This window comes from Mesocricetus auratus, unplaced genomic scaffold (genome assembly GCF_017639785.1).
Source record: "Mesocricetus auratus isolate SY011 unplaced genomic scaffold, BCM_Maur_2.0 Super-Scaffold_15014, whole genome shotgun sequence".
Lineage (NCBI taxonomy): Eukaryota > Metazoa > Chordata > Mammalia > Rodentia > Cricetidae > Mesocricetus > Mesocricetus auratus.
Window position 1 is genome coordinate 46277196 of NW_024429186.1, and position 21485 is coordinate 46298680.

Here is a 21485-nt window from a genome sequence, read left to right on the forward strand (position 1 = left end):
ATGGAACACACATATACCAGCCCACTCTGGCGATACCAGTGAAGGGCAGTCTCGGGTTGCCTTTGATGTCCTTTGCACATCTAGGAGAGAGCCTCCTTCCTCTAGAAAGCCCCTGACTCACTCCTTGGAGGGGACAGAGTCACCCTACACAGCTCTGTGCTAGAACTCCAAGTGCAGCACTTGACGCAGCCACCACCCGTGGTAAATGTTCTCCTTCGTGGACAGAATGCCAACAAATTCTTCTCTTCCCAGGGTTTGGACTTCTTCCTCCATTAACATTTGCCTGAAACCCTGTGGGAGAAAGATGATATACAGCATTCTTCCTTAATTTAAGTTTCTCCAAGTTTTGAGGAATGCATCATTCTTTAAAGAATAAAATGTAAAATGGTAAATGGTATTCTGCTTGGGGCAGGTTCTCTGTTTAATCAAGGAAATCAAACCAGAGCTCAAGGTTCTCTGTTTAATCAAGGAAATCAAACCAGAGCTCAAGGTTCTCTGTTTAATCAAGGAAATCAAACCAGAGCTCAAGGTTCTCTGTTTAATCAAGGAAATCAAACCAGAGCTCAAGGTTCTCTGTTTAATCAAGGAAATCAAACCAGAGCTCAAGGTTCTCTGTTTAATCAAGGAAATCAAACCAGAGCTCAAGGTTCTCTGTTTAATCAAGGAAATCAAACCAGAGCTCGTCATCTGTCACTCCCAGACAGGAAGTTCATAGTGTCAGCGGTTGCTGGGTGGGTGCGCAGAAACTTCCCCACAAGCAACAAAAACAATGCCAAGCAAAGTCCTGCAGGCTTGAATCTTGAAAGTGCATGCGCCTTAGATGGAGCAGATCAAGTAAGAAGCAGGAAGAGAGCATTGCATAGTATTGTATACTGTAATAGAAAATACTAGATTGTATTTAAAAAGTGAAATAAGAGAAAGGATATTATCACTTTCTCAGACTGACGATCTGTAAGTGACAGCTCTTCAGCATCCATGAGGAGAGTATGATTTAAAGCTATTCAGAAGGGTAAGGAGAAAAAAATTAAAGGCACATGAAAAACGGAGAGGTAAATAGAAGTCAGGGGTGGGGACTTGATCTTGTTTGAAGTTGGATAAAGGAGTGGAACCCTCTTCAGTAACACTAAACCTCATTGTGGGCTATGCCACATGGGCTGACGGGAGGAAGCAATTGGCCTATCAGAGTGTGGTCAGAACAATATATACTGTCTCAGAGCTTTCCCGGGGGCGAGGGCTGCAGACCAGTCCACTGTCCTGTGGGAACTGGGTTAGGCTCTAGTGCAGATGAAAGCAGGGTGGAATGGGGGATGTTCTCCCAGGACCTATTTGTGTCACTCCTGTGACTTGCACAGTTCCCAAGGAAAGGGACTTGACTCCTGCCAGCTGCAAACACAGTGCCAAATGGTTCTCTGGGGCACCAGCACCAAAGTCCAAAAATGCGCAACTCAAAGAAGAAACAAAACAAAACAATTAGCCTTGCTTCCTAGGAACAAACTTTAACAAAGGCACCAGAATGAAAATACAGACCAAGAAAAAGTGGAACGAACAGCCTGGCCAGAAAGCTAATAAGTAAAAGAGCCGAGAAAAGACTTGACCAGAGAGGAAATATGTATTCATCCCTGGGGCTGAGGAGATGGCTTAATGGGTAAAGTACTTTGATGTGCAAGTGTGAAAACCAGAGTTTAGGTCCCCAGCACCCACAAAAAAATGCTGGGTGGGTGCGGTGGTTGGCTTCTAATGGTAGCAACTTGGGACGCAGACAGTGGGATCCCCTAGACAAGCTAGCTAGACTATCTGAGTTGATGATCTCTGGGTTTACATGAGAGACCGTGCCTCAATATGTAAGGCAGAGAGCAGTCACAGAAGATACCTAACACCAATGTCTGGACTCCATATGCACAGGTGCACACATATGAATGTGTGCACACCATGTACACACATGCAGATTTTTTAATTAAAAAATAAGATTTTTAGATTTTATGAAATGATTATATTCTTTAAAAATCTAATTATTTGGCTGATCTCCATAAGGTAGGAAATCTCAGGTCAGAACCTAGACGTCAATAACAGTATTCTCAAAAAAAGCTGCTGTCTTGGCAGTGGGCAAAGAAGCCCAGGCTCAGACAGCCACAAGCCCCAAATCCACCTTCCTCAAGAAGGAAAACTTAAATGCAGATACAGAACCTTAGTGTGTTGAATGGTGTCCATATTTCAGTACATGCGTGTCGTAAAATTATCACAGTACAAGAATAAAGTCAGAAGTGAGCAAAAGGACTGGTAAAAAAAACTATACATTAAATGCCCTATAACAGAGAAATAGGAATAATATTATTATTCACCAACTAGGATATTTACACAGCCAATAGCAGTTACTGATAGTAGCAATATGGGCAATTCCTGTGCCATAGCATTGAGTGTGGGGAGGTAAAATGTCAAATGCTGACATTGCAACTATAAGTCTCCAGTGTTTCCAGAGAAACACTGAAATGAAATATCAAAGTACATTCGATTTTTACATCAGGTTATTGAGATGATTTTCATATATTTCCTGACTCTTTCAGGAAACAGGTGTAATAATCCTTAGCCGAAAGTAAACTGATAATCAAAACTGAAAAGAAGAAAGGAAACATATTCAGTAAATATTAACATTTTCCACATTATACATAAAATCCAAAAGACTGAAACTTTGGGGCTTTGGCGAAGTTGTGTAAATATCAAAGCAGCAAATGCCTGAGGTTCGTGGGAAATCTGAGCTGTCATTCCCTTTTTCAAAATTCGCTTGGATTCAGGTCACTGAAAAGCTTAACGCCTTTTTCCCTGGGTATAGAACACCCTAGTGTCAGCATGCATGCCGAAGAAAAGTTCACGTAGGCCAAAGCAGACGCACGGGTCAGCCACTGGGGCCGACTTGAAAAGCACTCTCCAAATGACACCCGATTCTTAAGTGGGATCATCTGCACTGGTCATCTTTCTCTAACTCACTTGTTGCCATCATCTCGATACTGTACAGGCTCCAGCTGGCCGTCCGGTGCTCTCCCATCCACCCTAGAAAAGACTCTGATGAATGTCCTTGAAGTTCAGATGATGAAACCCTGTAGAAGAGATAGCAGGCTAGGAAAGAGGGTGAGCGCAGCCAGCAGCCACCCAAATGCCGTGTGGAAGCTGCAGATCCCTTACAGACAGCTCATGCCTTCACCCCAAGAGCAGCTCACGGGGGGGGAGGTCAACTTCCACAGAAATGAATGCCTTCAGGGTCCCGCACAAGACCTTGATGCACCAAAGTCAAAGGATTCAGAGTTCTGGCTTCCACAATCTTTTCCGAAGGGTCCTGTTGTGAGTCCTTTCCTATAAAGACCACCCATATCTGTCAGCCAGAGCTGTGGCAGAGAGTGGCACAAAGTATTCTCCTCCATTTAGGTCCGTTTCCATGATAGTCTTGGATTCTGCTTTGAGGGAGGTCCCCAAAGTCCCAGCGTGCCTCCCTCCTGCCTCTACCATTTTGCACCTACCCTTCTGTTTCCTCACCAACCTCAGGTGGTTCGGGACCAGATCTCTCATTGCACAGTGAAACTACGCCAGACCACGGGCCTCATGGAGTACTGCTTGGAAGTGATTAAGGAGAACGATCCTAGTGGCTTTCTGCAGGTTCGTACTTGCTAGTTTTGCTTCCTGTTCCAGATGTGCCATAGCACTGAGTGTAGGACACACAGATGGGACATCCAGCAGCCTGGCTTCCATGTGTCCCTCAATAGCAGAACCTACCTACATCCTCAGTGAACGTGGGAGAGCCTGGTGTAGAACACTGACTTCCTGGAGGTCTCTGGCATCCTATGCTACAAGACCGAGAAGCACATGGGCTGTGGGGATTGGGGGGTGCACTTTTGTTCATGTAATTAATCATGTAATTTCTTCCAAAGAAGAGTATTGCCTTGTCTGAGAATCGGAACTTCTCCCTAACAGTTTTGTCAGCAGAAGTCCTTGTGTGCAAGGTCCTGCCTTGTTACCCCTTCCTTCTGTTCACTATTTTTTTCAGTGGTACTAGAGGGGTTGTTTTGGTTTTGACTTTTTTTCATTGTCAATTATAAAATGCTATGCTATAAGCTGGGGTTTGCTTACATTTTTTGACACCAAGGACAAGGAGCTTTTTTACTAGTGTAAGACATTTAGATCTCTTTCAAATTCATGTTCTGCAGCCAGTCGAGAGTGACAGATGGAGCTGAATATAAGAAATGGAAGGGGGGAGTTGGAGAGATGGCTCAGAGGTTAAGAACACTGGCTGCTCTTCCAGAGGTCCTGAGTTCAATCCCTAGCAACCACATGGTGGTTCACAACTGTCTATAATGGGATCTGGCGTACTCTTGTGGCTTGCAGGCATACGTTCAGGCAGAACACTGTATACACAATAAATAAATAAATCTTAAAAAGAAAGAAGAAAGTTATAAAAGAGGTCTCTTATGCAGAATCCAGTGACAGTCACATGGAGAGGGAACACTTAAGATTTAAGAGGATGTATAGCAGCCTCTCTGGCTTGCATACCTCATTCCTGAATTTTGTCTGGCTGCCCACACCCTAGAACAGAAGGGTAGAGCCGTTGATCCTATAGGATAAACTGGTTTCCATTGTATCACATTCTTCAGAGCCATCAGCATTTGGAAGCTCAGTAATACATGAGCACATTCCAGGCATGTCTATAAATCAGTTAAAAGTTATTTATAGTAGCCTCCTTCTGACTAAACAAAAATGTTCAAATTTGCTTCAGAAACTGTGAGCTACCCTAGTAGTGACACAGGCCTTTCTCACAGAGCACACTGAGATGGGAAGGGCTTGAGGTCCTCTCAGTTTGGTGGCAACGCTTACAGAGAGTCCAGGAGCAGTGCTGTGGTTTGAATGCGATGTTGTGTTTCTCAGGCTGTGGTCTTTGATGTGATCAGATTTCAGATGCCCTCATAAGGCGTGTCCACTTAACTGAGGACCAGTGGGGCAAAGGCACACTCACTCCCAGGATGACCACGGACTTTGACTTGAGCCTGGACAACAGCCCCCTGCTGCAGTCCATTCACCAGCTGGACTTCGTGCAAGTGAAAGGTGAGTTCTTGTGTCCCCAGAGTCAGCGTGCTGCCCTGAGCAGATGCTGCTGCTTGAAGCACTGTGGGTGACCCTGTGATGAAGGTTATAGCGTCCAGAGTGGGACTGGAGAAACAGTTGCTTGGTGGTGCATTGCTATAATCCCAGCGTTCAGGAGGCAGAGACAGGCATGTCTGTAAGTTCAAGGCCAGCCTGATCTACATAGTGAGCTCCAGATAAGACAAAAATTATATAGCAAGGCTGCCTAAAAGAGAAGAATCAGAAGAGGAAGAGGAAGAAGGGGAATGGGGAGAAAAGAAAAGGAGAGCTGGCTTCACTGGCTTCACTGGCAGAGGATTTATGCTCAGTCTCCAGCACCCACGCCAGGCAGCTCACCCGGAATGCCCTCTCTGGCATCTGAGGGCTCTCACACACACATGGCACACATACACTTGAAGAAAATCTTTTTAAAATCTAGAGTGACTCTCACTTCTGCTAGGGTATGAAAACATCTCCATTTTAGCTGTGTGAGCTGAACGAGTCTGATAAACTCAGATATACTCAACCCCTGACTGTTTGAGAGCCTGGGAGAGTTCACATGTCAGCAGCAGAGTCACTGACAACCCAGACGGTCAGATGGGGGCTAACTGTGCACAGCTAAGACCTTCCCACAAGAAGTGACCCCTAACTAGTGCCAAAGGTCACAGAAACCTGGCATTGAAATGAAAGTGTCATCTCAGAGAGAGCATAGATGAACGAGAGTCTGACAGGATGGCTGGAAGCTGCACGAGAAATAAGAACGAGATAAGCTTTAAGATTAGTTGACAGAATTAAAGGATATGGCAAGACCTGTTTGAAGTTTTGGGGGTTCTCTCTTTTTGTTTGTGTGTTTTTAAGTTGGGCACCAAAAGAAAGTGTAAGTACTTATGATTAAAAACACAAGCCAGCTGTGCAGTGGTATTTTTTATGGCAATGTGACTAATCCATCTGAAGACTATTCCTGATTTTTTTAACTGCATGCTTATGACATATGTAGATTCCTACAACTACCATCACAATCAAGATAAAGAATTATTCCTAATCCAGGTGAAAAGGTAGAGCTCTCTGACCCCAGCTATGAGGAGGCAGAGGCCGGAGGATTATGGCTTCAGGCTAGTGTGAACTACATAGTAAGATTCCATCTCAAGAGCTAACCAGAAAGGCAACCCTTCATCATGTGTGTCAACTTGCCCCCACCCTCACTCAAATCCTTGACAGCTGCTGCTCTGTCCCCCAACTCCACCATTTTAATACTTTCTGACGTTTTTTGAAAGCTGAAGAAACTGGGCCATGCCCGGTAGCACATTACTGCTCCCAGCACTCAGGAGGCAGAGGCCTGTGAGTTCCAGGCTAACCTGGCCTGCACAATACATTCCAGGTCAACAAGCGTTATGTAGTGAGACACAGTATCAAACAAGGAAGACAAAACCCTTTGAAACAATTCAAAAATGGAAACAATGTTCTCCAGGGTTGCAGAGGAGACTGGGAGGTTAAGAATGTTTGCTCCTCTTGCAGAGGGCCAGTCTGGTTCCCAGGATCCACACCAGGCAGGTCACAAAGCCACCTGGGTCCCCAGCTCCGCAGGAACTAACATCTCCTGGCCTCTTTGGGCACTGCCTTCATGCGCACAAACCCCACCCATGAGCATAATAAGAGAAAAAGTAAACCCTTTTTAGCTGGAGACACTGATTCGCCTTGTTCACCTCTTAATTTAAGCATTTACATAATAAATCAGTCCTAAAAGTAGATGCTTTGCAAACCGTAGATGCTGGGGGGAAATGTACATGCTTCCCCTTATCAGACAGAATCCTGTAACCGTCGTGTGGGTGAATTCGTCCATCTGTTTGGCACTCACGCACCTCCTTTTCATGACCTCTTGGTTTCTTACCCTCCTCATTTTATTATTGATAGGCATTGTTTTGAGATGGTGCCTTAACCAATGTTTTTTGTTTGCTTGTTTTTACGAGACAGGGTTTCTCTGTATTGTTTTGGAGGCTATCGGTCCAGCCTGGCCTTGAACTCACAGAGATCTGCCTGCCTCTGCCTCCCAAGTTCTGGGATTAAAGGCGTGTGCCACCACCACCCGGCTTTAACCAACTTTTAAAGTGATGTATAGATCATAAGTTAAAATGTCCCGCTGTAATAAAAAGCGGGGGCACTTATGGAATGTTAACCAAACCAGACATTCTCCCAAGTGCAGGTGACTTTTTTCCACTTCCATTTATTCTCACAGCTCTAGAAGTCAGCTGATATAACCCGGGCACCGGAAGCCTAAGTTACAGAAAGGGATGGGGTTAGGGCCCGCCCCGAGAAGTAGCCTCAGAGCACACTGGTGTCATTCCCAATCTGTCCTATAAAACAGTGTAGCTTCTTGGAGAAATAGCTAATTTCCTTTCATACATTCAGTGTGTGTGTGTGTGTGTGTGTGTGTGTGTGTGTGTGTGTGTGTGTGTTGCAGTAATCTTTTGTTGCTGTTTAAAAATCTTCTCTGACACCTACATGGCAAAGTCAGTAAACTATCTTTTGCAGAATATAGAGAGCCCCAGGTTAATTGCCCCCTAGTCAGCCTCTGCCTATCTCCAATCCTGTCAGCAAAATAAATCCACTAAAAAGTTATGTCTCATGTATCATGAAGGAAGAGATACATCATTAAAGAGCACTGTAAAGGCTTTTGGTAGAAGAAGGGGGAAAGGCACCAAGCCAATTCGCCTTGGCACTAGGGCAGAAGGAAGGGCAGTTAGAAAGTAGAAGCCTCGAGGCTTTGGAATGCTCTGGTCGGCTGGCAGAGCAGTCTGCTCCCACACTCTCTGCCCTTTGAGGCTGGGCCACCCATCCACCTCCTGTGCAGTCCAGGCCAGGTGGCGGGATGAACCTGGAGTGAGCAGCTCCTGCAGTGGGTATTAGAACTGAGGTCTGTGAGCTCGGCATAGCTGACCTCATTTCCAAAAACAGTCACTTGTTCCTTAGTGCACACAGAGGCGAGTGTGGAGAAAGCTGTGCACACTGCTCAAGTCTGTACACACAGCAGCAGAGAATGCCACTACACTGAAGGCTAGGATGCGGAACGCCCCTAAGTGCAGCGACTGCCTGACACACAGGGCACCCAGGACAACTCTTTATGACATTAGCAGAATAGACCATTTGGTGTAATAGCGAAATTTCTGTTTAGCACTTCATCATAATTTAATTCACTTTGGATTGTTTTCTCTCTGCCTTGTTAATTTATGTGTCCTGCTTTGTGTTCATTAAGTTTAATCAATTCAGTGAGAGCCTGGACCTGTTCAGTCTGAATAATTTTTTACCTGTCAAGTATTTGTGATGAAAAGGAAAAGCCAAAGTTTGTGATGCAATATCAGCTGACTGGCTGCAGATGAACCCCTCCCCACTGGCCTTTGGGATATTTGTTAGCACAGGGACAGATGCTCCTAGTGTATGGTTAGCTCGCTCATTGTCTCATTGTCTGCAGGGACTCTCAGTCTACCCAATGAACTGCCCTTTCACAACTTGGCAGTAAACATATTCCCTCAAGCTGCATCCTAAGTCCGAGTACAAAGGATCCAAATTAAATAACATCTGGGATAATATTAACACAATCTGCCCATTATGAAATAACAATGTCATTAGATATGTTTTTTCTAATAATGTTACATGGACACAGTGAAAACTCAAAATATTTTTAAGTGACTTAAAGTACGAATTTACACTTGTGACATTTTTATGCAAGAAAAATATGTTTGTTTCTTGACACATACACACAAAAAAATTCAAATCTTCCTGGTTCATTCCTTTTGTTGCTGTGGAAGATGGGCCAGCTATGCGTGTCCACAGGTTTCTTCTCAGGCAGCTGCAGCTTAGCAAGAATTCATCTTCTGCGATCACTGCCTCACTAGCAAAGGGCTCCATCACCCCAAGCAGGAGAACTCCATCTAGAGAACACTGGGCTTTCCTTGTTCGGATGGCTGAATTCTTCTGGCATGGTTCTCGTTGTCCCTTAAATAGAAAACCACCTCACCTTCTTTTCAACCATTGGAAGTAATGTTTGGGCTCCTTGTCTTTAGTTGTATAAAAATGGCATGCCGAGTTTTGTCTTCTTCTTTTATTAGAGATCATTTTAGAATAGTTTTCCAAATTCTCAGTTGGCATTGTCTACTCTCTCCTGGGACATGGGAGTAGAGTTTTCAGAGTACTTTTGTAGTCTTCCCAAGGTTCTGCTGCATGGGTAAGAACAGGTATCAGCCATCTGCTTTCTCTGAAGAACACTACCCTAGAATTGTGAGCACATAGAGCATTTAATGCATGTTGCTAAAATCGATTGTCTGCATGTTAAATCCAATACCAGGACAAAACTGTGACCTAAAACTCCACCAGCCAAATGGTTGTTAATTCCTTTAAGTGCCTCTGCTCCCATGAGGACAAATGAATCTTCATTAACTCTCCTAGAATGCAACAGCCCTTGTTATGTGCCAAGGACACAGTCAAGGACAGAGTGATCTGAACAGACTCTCCTTTGTGTGGCAGGAAACGAGCCCCAGGAGAGGGCTGGCAGGGACGGGTGAACACACACATGCGCACAGGCAGTCTGCCCACATGCAGAGGTTTGGAGGCTGAAGTGACTGTCTTCAGAACATGTGTGATAGTCTTTTCTAGTGGACCAGCGACAACTTCCTAGAAATGTCGAGCACTTCCTCCAGAGCAGTGGTTCTCAACCTCCAGGTCCAGTCCCACTACTTGTTAGCTTTGAAGCCTCTCTGGCTTTCAGTTTCTTTGTCAATGAAGCAGAGGTAAGAAGGGGGCTGTGAAAAACCCCATAAGCGAATGCATGCAAGCCTTACCACCCAAGTATTCGTAAAGTGTCCCTTAGGGTTGGTGTTCCGGCTGGGAGTGGGGAGCCGGCTTCCTTTCTCCCTTGCTCTGGCCACACAGAGGAATTCTGGAGGGTTGCAGGTGTTCATGACCTGAAGAGTTAGAAGAAGAACTTCAGTCCTTCAAATGATGAGATTTGAAAACATTAGCAGAAGGCACTGTTGTAGAACAGAGCCCCAAGCCTCACCTCCGCCAGAAGCACAAGGGACAGCACACTGTAACCAAAAGAACTGTCCGTCTGTAGCTCGTGTTTATAGGCCAAGGGAATAACAAATGCTGTAATTATGATCAGACCAAGAGAAACCAAAGAGAAAGCCAAAGATGCCCCAGAAGGAACACAAGATACAAAGACCAAAACAGTTAGGGAAGCCCCAGACACAAAAGGTTCAATAAAATAAAACATTCTTGGACACCAGCCCTGAAACTGTTGTGCTATGTTCATGGTCAATTTATAAAATACAGAATGACTGAAAATAATTTGTATTTCTTGTAGGCCATGTATTTATTTCATACCTAATAAAATGAAGTAGGGTAAGATAACCCCCACCATAAAAATCTATTTTTCTAAATGTCAACCGAGCCTTAGCTAATGTGACTGTAACTTTGACAAGCTTGCTTTTCCTATACATCATTTGAGGGTAAATAAGGAATAGATGAAATGAAAAGAATGATTCTTAGCACGCAGAGAAACAGAATCAAACATGCAGCAGATTCCAGTTTAGACATGCCGGTGTCTCTGTGTCACGTTCTACACGCCCCCCACACCCACTTTGTTCATTTTCCTACTATTTAAGTCTGAGACTATAATGAGATCTAAACATTAGTGGCATCTTTATTCCTAAGTTATTTATTCTCCCACAGTCTCCCTACTGGGGACTCAAAATGAAGTTCCAGTGTTTTAATTATATGTGGCATCATTTATTTCAATTAATCACCTGGTGCTGCCTTTGTCTAATGACGATTTCATTTCTCCTCAGACATTACAGGCATCTGTAGGATTCGAGTGGAAATCATTTTGTGATCTTGTTCTTTGATTTTGTAATTGATGACGTGTACACTTGCCTACAGCATGAATGAAGGAAAGAAAAGATTGATATGAGCTAATGAGACAGACAGTCCAAGTAATGGATTTATGATAGACCTAACAGAATAAACAGCCCAGGGAAATTCATCCATGTCTCCAGAAGCCCTCTGGAGAACATTTTGGCTAAATTCCACTGTAAATATAAAATATGCATTCCTTTATAAAGGAAACATTTTGTTTTGTTTTGGTTTTGGTTTTTACGAGACAGGGTTTCTCTATATTGTTTTGAAGGCTGTCGGTCCAGCCTGGCCTCGAACTCACAGAGATCCGCCTGTCCTTCACATCAAGTACATTGTAGATGCTTTTGTCTCCTAGGTTACCCACCATAGATCCTGTTTCCTGAACTGATGTTAAATCAACACTGCTTGGAATGACTGACAGGAACATATTTAACTCGGTGCATGATACACCGAGTTCAATGGTGATGCAGCACACCAAGTGTTCCATAATTAACATTTGTTCATCTAAATGTGCCTGGACATAAATCCCAACCCATTCTATCCTGTTATTAAAATACAAGGCTGGGGGAAATGTTCTGGGGCTAATAAAAATAAATGTATTGATAAGAAAATGGAGAGATGACTCAGTGGTTAAAAGCACTTTTAGCTTTAGCAGAGGACTTGAGTTTAGTCCGCAGAACTAGTGGCTCAAAACTGTCTGCAACACTAGTTCCAGGGTATCTGACACCTTCTTGTGACCTCCATGGGCACCAGACATGCAAGGGGTGCACATGTGCACATGCACGCAAAATACTCATACACATAAAATAAAGTAAATACTTAATTTTGAAAAAATGTTTGCTGAGAACTTTGCTCTCAGCTACCAATATTGAGTTCCTGGGTTAGGAACTGGGATTGTCAACCAGCATTTTTATGTTTATGTGTCTGATGGTTCAGCTACTTAATAGTTTTAAATAACATAAATGAATCCATCTACATTATAGAGGGTTATTAATTCAGCTGATTCTCACAAGATTTGGAACCATCAAGAGTCCCCTGTCACACTTAGATCTGCTGTTCCTAAAAAGCAGTGGACCTGACCTCTCCCTGTTCCAAGCTACAGCTGCCAAGAAAATATAATGTCAGGGTCTTCACAAGTTTCAAATTGTGACATGGCTTGTGTCCCTTGGTACCAAGTTTAAAAAATCTATGGCTGTTGCTGTTTATGGGCACACTAGTGAGTGGCTGGGTGGATGGATGGGTGGATGGACAGACGGACAGGTAGGTGTGTGTGTGTGTGTGTGTGTGTGTGTGTGTGTTACCAGACTTCTTCCTTACCAGCCGGAAGCTTCTCATCATAAGCTAATTAATCAGTTGTAATTCAACTGAAGCTAGATCTGCTCTAATTTCTCTTTAGCTTCCTCTCCAGTCCCAGCAACCCCCATCCTGCAGCTGGAGGAGTGTTGCACCCACAACAATAGTGCTACACTGTCCTGGAAACAGCCCCCTCTGTCCACTGTGGCTGCCGAAGGATACATTCTGGAGCTGGATGATGGAAGCGGTGGTCAGTTCCGGGTAAGCAGATAACCTACCTATTAATCGATGCCAGGGACTCCCGCAGAAGACCTGCTGTGGCAGTCACAGCATGGTCTTCCCATCTCTCCTGGAGGTGGACCACTCCGTCAGGGATTTCTTGTCTTGTATTGTCAAAAATGGATGCGGGTCTGTCAAATCATCCTGCCCTTTCAAAAAGACAGTTTAACTGTGTGACAGAGCCTATTTCTTGTCTCTGAGCCTTTAGGTCGGCATCTGCCAGTGAGAGGCCGAAGACAATAACATGTGTCTTAGTTAGGGTTTCTATTGCTGTGAAGAGACACCATGATCACAGCAACTCTTATAAGGGAACATTTAATTGGGGCTGGATTACAGTTTCAGAAGTTTGGTCCATTATCTTTGTGGTGTCATTCGGGCAGACGTGGTGATGGAAAAGGAGTTAAGACATCTTGATCAGCAAGCAGCAGAAGCAACTGTGTCAGTGGGCGTAACTTGAGCATAGGAGACCTCAAAGCCCATCCCCATAGAGACACACTTCCTCCAAGGCCAAACCTACTCCAACAAAGCCACACCTCCTAATGGTGCCACTCCCTTCCGGGGGCCATCTTCTTTCAAACCACTGCAGCATGTACGTGGTGCTTTGATCGTCTATGGAAACCAGCATGCTGCTGCATCCCTGATGAGCCCGCAGCACTAGCTGTTACTATTACTATAGCGATTTAGTGCTAATAATACCATCAACCATTGTCTAAGCCTTGTTTCTGCTATGACAGATTCTAGGGTTTTGAACTGACACTGTTCTTAGCTAGCAAACTCTTCTATTACAGCCTCCTTGCTGAGAGAGCTTTCCTAGTAAATCTTTCTCCAGTCATACCTCCCCACCCCTGAGCCTTTCATCAGACAGAACCGGAGCCAAAAAAGTATTACATCTACAAGGCAAGGGAATACTAACCCCACTGGGAAGTTCATGGGTCCCTCTGGATATGAGGCAGACATGTTCCTTTGGCAAGACATGGTTTTGCTGCCCACAGATTAGTGATCTTTGTATGGCAGTCTGTCTGTGTTTCCTGCTTCTGTCTCAAACATACTGTATTAGTTAGGGTTCTCTAGAAGGACAGAGCTTATAGAATGACTCTATAAATGTACAGAAAGGGGATTTATTAAAATGACTTACAGGCTGTGGTACAGCGAATGCAGCAATGACTGGCTGTGAACAGAGAGTCCAAGCAGCCAGCAGTTTTTCAGTCCATGAGGCTGGATGTCTCAACTGCTCTTTGGTCTGCACCGGAATCCTGAAGAAGTAGGTTCTGATGCCAATGATGGAATGCACTTGCTAGTGAGAGCAAAAGCAAGCAGGCAAAGAGAGATGCTTCCTTCCTCCTTGTCTATATAGGCTTCCAGCAGCTAAGGAGTAGAGGCAGCCTTCCCACCTCAAATGATTTAATTAAGCAAAAATCTCTCACAGGTGTGCCCAGCCATTTGGGGGTTTTAATTTAATATCAAATGTAGTGAAATTGACAACCCAAGTAGCCATCACACACACACACACACACACACACAGAGAGAGAGAGAGAGAGAGAGAGAGAGACAGAGAGAGACAGAGAGACAGAGAGACAGAGAGACAGAGAGACAGAGAGAGAGAGAGACAGAGACATTTGCTTTCTACCTTTCTGGGTACCAAGGCCCGTCTCAGCACTGACGAACAGGAGAACCTGTCCAAAGCAAACCCCGAGCCCCAGGAGATGAGGTTTTCTCCCAGTCAGCAGCAAAACCTGGGTCAGTAGTTTCCAAGAGCAAAGCCAAAGAGGTCTCTCTCCTCCTCTGCTGGGATTGAATACTTTCAAGCAGGAGTCCTGTATGAGTCTCCAGACTCTCTCATTTGGTAGGGAGGCCTTTGTTTACATATGTGCTGCCTAGCATGGAAACGTCATTGTGTGTGGACACCACCGGAGGCTACTGCCATCCCGAGGTCTCTTGTCCCTCCCGCCGCCTGCCTCAGCGTGTGCCCAGCGTTCCCCAGGCATCTCTTTCGTGCACGTCTTATCTGATGGGCCCGGGGTTTCTACCTGTGGGGAATTTTCAACTTTGACACATCGAAACCAGCCTAAACTTAACATTTGAACTAAACCACTCATCTTCTCAGAGCTAAGTTTCTTTTCTAGCTATTCTTTCGCAGACATTGCACTCAGAACCGTAACACTAGCTGGCTCCTCTCTCCTGAGGGCCCAGGATTAAAAGAAAATTCAATCTGGTTCCTTCTAGTCAAACCATGGCTCCCACACCTTGGTCCCTTCCACTTACTCCACAGCCACCATAAGAAGGGGTCTCCCTTGTGTTAGGATATGACTCCCTCAAGGGCCCATTTCGTTATTCAGCCCTGGCTTTACCTGGGGATTTGTTAAAAATGGATAATGTTGTTCCCTATTTCAGGGACCCAGGGGAACAAGAACCACATTGTAATAAGATGCATGGGTAATTCATATGCATGAATGTTCAGAATTCCCGAATGAGCTAGTGTCACATGCAGGTTTTCCTAACTGCTGCGGCAGGGATGAATCTGCAATGGGTATTACAAGACCGCAAGTGGACAGCTGCCACCTTAGACTGTGTCTGGGGTGCAGACTGTTCTTACTCACTACACCAGCCTGACTTTGCAAGGTGTACAGCTGAGGAAAGAAACAAATGCCTGACCTGTGCTGAAATGCATGATGTGAGGCTTTATTCTAAGCCTTTGAAATGTCTTCCTCCCCGCTTCCCTCCATTCCAGCAGTTTTGAGTCTAATCCTGTGACAGTTCCTGAGGTTAGAGACACAGCTTACGGACTACCCTCATGTTTTCATGTTTTTACAAATGCTTCTTACATACCGTGCTGATGGATAAAGGGGTTACGTTCTCTGTAAACACCCACCATAAGCATAATCCTAACCAGACTTCCAATTATGACTTTTTAAATACTAGCTGTGGAGAACTCTAAAGCTACTGAACCCACTACAAATTTAAAGTTACATTGTTCTCACGCCCATCTTGAAAAGTAGGTATTAATGTCCCCGTTTTACAGATTAAGTAACTAAGGCCTTTAAACAATAAATTAAACAGTTCAATAATTCACAGGATTCAAGTCTGGGTCAGGTGGATATGGAAACTGTGCTTCTAAGCACTGAGCGGAATCCCTCCTTGTTGCTCTCAGGATTCACATGAGGTGGGCTCCTCTTTTCTGTTGACAGGAAGTGTATGTTGGGAAAGAAACAATGTGCACTGTGGACGGCCTTCACTTCAACAGCACATACAATGCTCGAGTCAAGGCCTTCAACAAAACAGGAGTCAGCCCCTACAGCAAGACACTGGTCCTCCAGACGTCTGAGGGTAAGGCCCTTCAGCAGTATCCCTCAGAGCGGGAACTACGCGGCGTCTAACGTGGCTGGCAGCCTGGAGGTAACCCCATCAGAGCCACATCCCTCAAGTTTTTTCCATGACTTGCACTGTCTCCGGCCCAGAGCCGCTGTCCCTCTCCCGCCTTTAGAAGGCCCGTGAGATGTGGATTGAGCAAACCAGAGATCCCACATCAGCAGCTCCAGTGGCTTCCTTTGCTAACACTCTAAGCTACGTGGAAGAAGCTGAACACGAAGGCCTGAATGTGCCCTGGTGTCTAAGACGGAGACACCTAGTCTCTAGAGCAGGCTCCCATTCTCCACCAAGCCGCACGAGTGGCCACTCTTGCCCAAATGATTCTCCATGTCTTTGTAGCTCTTGCTCGCTCCTGACGGGGCTGGGATATAGGTTCTTTCCAACTTTAGATCTGTATGACTAGAACATCTTTTCAGTGGGTGTGGGGTGCTAGAGCCTGTTGACCACTTCTGGCTTAACAAGCTTGGACTATTTCCCTTCCTACCCAAAGCCCAGGCCATCGGCACCAGGACTGAGATTTCCTGTGGGCACCAAACAGGAAGAGACCAGCAACTCTGCTTTACCTCGCCATGTGGGTGGTTGCCGGTCCCTCTAGGGGTGGTTAGGCTGCCTGGGGCCACTGTATGACATTGTTTCTCTAGAGGACATTTGATTCTTGGCTTTACTATAAATTTCCTGGTCATCAGAGGCCATCTGTCTAGAAGAGGCTTACATTTGATGACCTGGTATGACCTCTGAGGCTTTAATGTTTCTGTTTTAATTTTACAAGCTGCGGAGGCACATGAGACTAAACCTATGAAGGGTATGTGTGGCTGTTGCCAAAGCATTCTGAGACTTTGGGGTGTTGTTTTAATCATGGAAGTCACCTTCTACCCCATTGGAATCCCTCACAACTAATCTCTGATGTCGATTTTGTTCAAGATGTTAGCTAGAAGAACTGTGGTGTTTTCTCCTACCTTCCACAAACCTCAGAATGTGTCAGTCACCCCTAAAATGGTCCACATGGTTCAAAACAAGCACAACTTTGAGTCCCACCATGAGGATGAAAGACCCACAGCTGTGAAAGCAATGCTGTGGGGAGGGGGGTTGGGTCCCAGTGGAGCTATTCAAGGAAGAGGCTTTGTAGAGGATCTAGTACTCACGTGACACTGTACCCACAGCGATAACAGTGACATAACATCCAGCTCTTTACTCAGACTTAACATTTTAGCAACTTCCTTCTGGGATGACCTACCAGCCTGAGAGTTGTTGCCTCTTTTCCTGAAATACCATGCTAAATGCTAAGGGCCTCCAAGAACTCTTTCTAGAAGCAATGCAGATGGCCTTGATGGTGCTGGCCACACTTTCCCGGTGCGCTGATGGTGGCATGATGAGATGGGACATGCTTGGAAGCAGAGCAGGGAGGAACTGTGGTAGTGTTACTAATATTTGTCAGCAGAACTATATGAAAACTGTTTCTCTTCTCACTAGATTATAGAACTCAGTTATGCCCAAACCAGTTACTAACATAACCACCTGAGTACTCTGTCTGTCCTTTCATCCTGCAGGAAGGTGTCACTTCTTAGTCTCTGTCAATGTTCATGAGATACTGGTGTCTATTATTAGTTACAGGATGTGGACCTGCGATCCCCGGTACCACAGTCACAGACTTGGGGGTCATTTTCTAAGTGAAACTAACGGAACACGTTCTCTACGAACAAAGAAACTGTATTGTAGAAATCCATTCCTCCATGAATTTTATATATATTATGTGCAAATATAAGGTATGTATGTGACTACGAGTCAACCCCGGTCATCATGTAGATATCACCGTTCTCTGTTACTGCCCAGAAGTGATTCGCTCATGATGAAATAAAGTTCGCACACATACTTTCTCCATACTTTGGTTTGTTCTATTTGTTCTCCCTCATTTAAGTAGTGACACAAGATTTAGGAAGTGAGGGGAAATGTAGTGAATTGTCTTTTTCAAAAGAGACTCAATCAATCCATTACAATAGAGAAAGCCCATCTCGTTATATCCTGTTTGGTTTTCTAAAAGTCGCTGAGAAAATGCCATAATAGATACTTGAGAATTCTGTTGCACGTATAATTTATCCTGTTATTTCTACAGTTTCTGCAATTTTACCTTAGAGTTTGTTGCTGTTGTTTGTTTGTTTTGTTTGTCTGGTTTGGGGTGGAGGGGTGGTTTGTTCTAGCTTTTGCTGTGATAGTCGTTTACATTCTTAGCAAGAATCAACTTCTTTCCAAACTTCAGAACAAAGGTCTGTATCTCAGAAAGGTACATTTCATATGTGACAGCAAGTCCAAGTTAATGGCATATTTATATTATGTGGTTTAAATCATTTGTCACTAACACTGTCATAAAACCTTCTGCTGGCCTAGAGGTGACATTACACAGGGGGAATCAAATGTGTGCATTGTTATGAATTCTGATCATCCCCCCCCAAGTCAAATGTTTCTGTCTGTCTATCAGAGAGAGTTTGGTCAGTGCCCACGGCACTGTGTAGTGGATAGAAAGTGTGGAGGCTTATTCCTTTGCTGCGTGGAGCTTTGGGCTAATAAAGGGATGAACCTTAAAGAAATATACACATACCCCAGACAACATACAAATAAGATAATTGGTTCAAAAACAATACATGGTAATTCAAGTTAGTGGAAAAAGCAGTGTTACATGAGTTCAAATAAGGTTAGACCCTGAAAGCAGGTTTCTGACACATGAATGAGGACAGTCCCAGATCTAAACCAAACTTAATAAATGTAAGCAACCACTAATTTTAATGAAGTGGGTCTAACAGAGTAACCCAGCAGGGAAAGGCACTTGCCATCTAGCCTGAGTATCTCGAGCTCAGTCCTCAGGGCGCGCGTGCAGAAGGAGAAAACTGGCTCAGGAAAGGGTTCTCTGTCCACACAGGCATGTTGGCGCCTCCCCCCACACCATGCACAAGTAACTGGATAAGTAAATAGGCTAAAATTTCTGAAGAACGTTAATGAAATTTTAAAATAAGGCCCACAAACTTTGTTGTGTCTTTTTTTCTGTTTAATTAACTCATTGAAATGCTGTCCTGGCCACGCACTACCTATAAAAGAAAGGAGTGAAGCATTATGTAACAAGTCTTCTTAAGACACTGTTCTGAGGCTCATTCTGTGTGATGACTGCACCCCCACCCAAAATAATCAGGCAGGACTGAGAGCTGGTGAGGAGCTTCGGTTTATTTTCCCTGTCATTCCCCTCTGCCTACCAGAACAGACAGTGTCTTCTGTTTGTCATACTCTGGAGAGACTGAAGTGGGACACAGGTAACATTCCTGAGACCAGGAGCTGGCCGTATAAACAAAACCTTTCCTGGGACTCCACTCTGCTGAGCAGCTCAAGGCCTGGGAGCTTTTTAGTACTCATCTCTAGCAGTCTCCTGGGGGAGTGGGAACTGCCCCTTACTTGTCCCTTGGGGTTAAGTACAGGACTGAGACCTCTACACAAAACCTGCTGTTTAACTCCAGCCTCTGTATAGAAGGTTCATCTGGACAGGTTCTTGGGTGTAGAATTACTTCTGAGCGTTTTTGAGGCCCTTGACCTGTGCTTCCAAATTACTTTCCAGATAAGAGTATACCAGGAAAGCGTTGATCATTCCAGAGTAGTGTATTACCTTAATTCTACTACCCCAAGGTTTAACTTAAAATAATAGCTAGTTGCTTCTAAGAATAAAAATGTTTCTGAAAGAATTTGACCTTATTTCATACAGTTACAATCGTGATTGATTCATAAATGCCACATGAAATAAGTTACAACACATTAGGGGTAGGTGGGTAGTGATATCTTAGGAGGTGAGGGAGGACTTCCCAGAAAAGATGTAGAGGGAGAGAAATCTGAGCAGACAGAATTGTGATGTACCAGGCAAAAACTTCCGAAATCTACTTTGAACTGACACCAATAGTAAACTAGACCGTTTCAAAGCTCTAACTAGAAGAGAGCATCTCAGGGAGTCAGGAAAACTGTTTAGCCCCATGTTCCCAAAGATGGCACAAAGTACAGCCCGCTCCTACGTATTTGGGGCCTCTCCGCTGTTTTGCACACTCCCTGGCATCTTGCTTAGACAGCAGCACGTGGTGACACTCTTCCTGAAGCTGTCTCCCTGCAGTCCAGACTGCCGTCTTGAAATGATGAAGAAGAATGGCCTCTGGTTAGCAGGGCGAGAAAGAACACAATGTCCAGGCCCATTGATTTCTAGGTGCCCTGTTTCCGCCTAGGAATCATGAACTCATTGACTCATTGCTAAGATCCCAGCAGCACATTAGAGAAAAGACTGGGAGTCACATGGAATCCCAACACCTGGGAGGGAGAGTTAAGGGATAAGGATCTTCCTTGGCCACAGGGTGAGTTAAGTGAGCCTGTGCTACATGAAATCACACACACACACACACACACACACACACACACACATGTTTGTCCTATGTTTCACTATAAAGTCATACATTAAATTATTCACCCCCAAGGGAGTTAAACAGACTACTGTACTATACCTCTGTACCTGTAGCTAATGTCTAAACTCCCACCCTGCTTTGCTGAGGCGACCATACTCATGTACCTAATGTATTAGTCTTCTACTGCTACAATAAGTGGCCACAAAACTAATGGTGTAAAATGGCACACACATATCCCCTTAGACTTCTTGAGATCAGAATCTCAAGTGAGGTATCAGCAAGACCAGGTTCTTTGAGGACATTCTAGAAAAACATCTGTCTTCTTATCATTTCCAGCTTCTAGCAGCCACCTGCCTTTGCTGGCTTGAGGCCCTTTCTTCTATCTTAAGATCCGCCAGCATAGCGCCTTCCAGACTCTGCCTTCCTTACGTAAGGTCCCTCGTGCTTACTGTGGTCTGACGTGGGCAGCCCAAGATAGTCTCCATGTCTCAAGAACCTTAATGGATGGCTGCAAGTCCCTTTCCCTCTGGAAGGCAACCCATCCAGAGGTTTCTGGGGTTCAAATGTGGACATTTTTGGATGGACCACTAATACACCTACCTCTCCGTACAAGGACGCTGTTATCCTGTCCTGTGGGGAAAATAAGCTTCTGAGTCACGAAGTATCATTTCAAACCCAGTTCTTTCAGACATTGGGTGCAGCATACCATGGTGCTGATGATAGAGATGTGCCACTTGCTTTTACCTCCGGAGAGAGATTGGAAACTACCCTGAGCCTGCCCTGGTGTGTAAACACACCTTCCAAAGTGAGCCCGCTTGTAGAGTTGCCTTGTCTGCTCTACTAACCAGAAACAGAACACTGATGTTCCCAGAGTCACAGTAGACTTTTCGTCAAAAAAGAATATAGCCTCTTCGCTTTAAGAAGATGTGGAAGTGGCTTCCTGTCCATCCCATCTAAGTCCGGCAGACAGGTGTCTCTGTCCATCCTCTGCCCCCAACCCCAGGCCAGTAATTAACCTAAGGAGTCCTGTTCCCATGAGTGTTACTGTGGATGCTCTGGGCAGGAGGTGATAGTCACTGACTGTCGAGGAGAAAGAATGTCAGCGATCTATGAAATCCT

General features: G+C 44.7%; 1 protein-coding gene and 1 long non-coding RNA gene across 15 annotated transcripts in view; one reads left to right on the top strand and one right to left on the bottom strand.

Moving 5' to 3' along the window:
* Positions 1-21485, top strand: part of Trim9 (tripartite motif containing 9) — a 104194-nt gene that overhangs the window by 67553 nt on the left and 15156 nt on the right. For 6 of the 10 annotated variants that reach the window (XM_021228815.2, XM_021228813.2, XM_013115386.2 and 3 more), the window contains exons 4-7: positions 3535-3645; positions 4932-5085; positions 12407-12564; positions 15768-15906. In XM_021228815.2, coding sequence (XP_021084474.1) covers positions 3535-3645; positions 4932-5085; positions 12407-12564; positions 15768-15906 — 562 coding nt within the window. Of the gene's footprint in view, positions 1-3534; positions 3646-4931; positions 5086-12406; positions 12565-15767; positions 15907-16717; positions 16751-21485 lie in introns of all 10 variants that reach the window. The other 4 variants (XM_021228812.2, XM_021228814.2, XM_013115384.2 and 1 more) reach the window with 1 other exon arrangement.
* The window catches only part of LOC106021370, a 45501-nt gene continuing 31320 nt past the window's right edge, over positions 7305-21485 (bottom strand). For 2 of the 5 annotated variants that reach the window (XR_005876294.1, XR_005876295.1), the window contains 3 exons: positions 12582-13876; positions 10902-11028; positions 7305-10058 (listed from right to left, as the gene is read on the bottom strand). This is a non-coding gene — a long non-coding RNA (uncharacterized LOC106021370). The remainder of the gene's footprint in view (positions 10059-10901; positions 11029-12581; positions 13877-21485) is intronic. The other 3 variants (XR_005876297.1, XR_005876296.1, XR_005876298.1) reach the window with 3 other exon arrangements.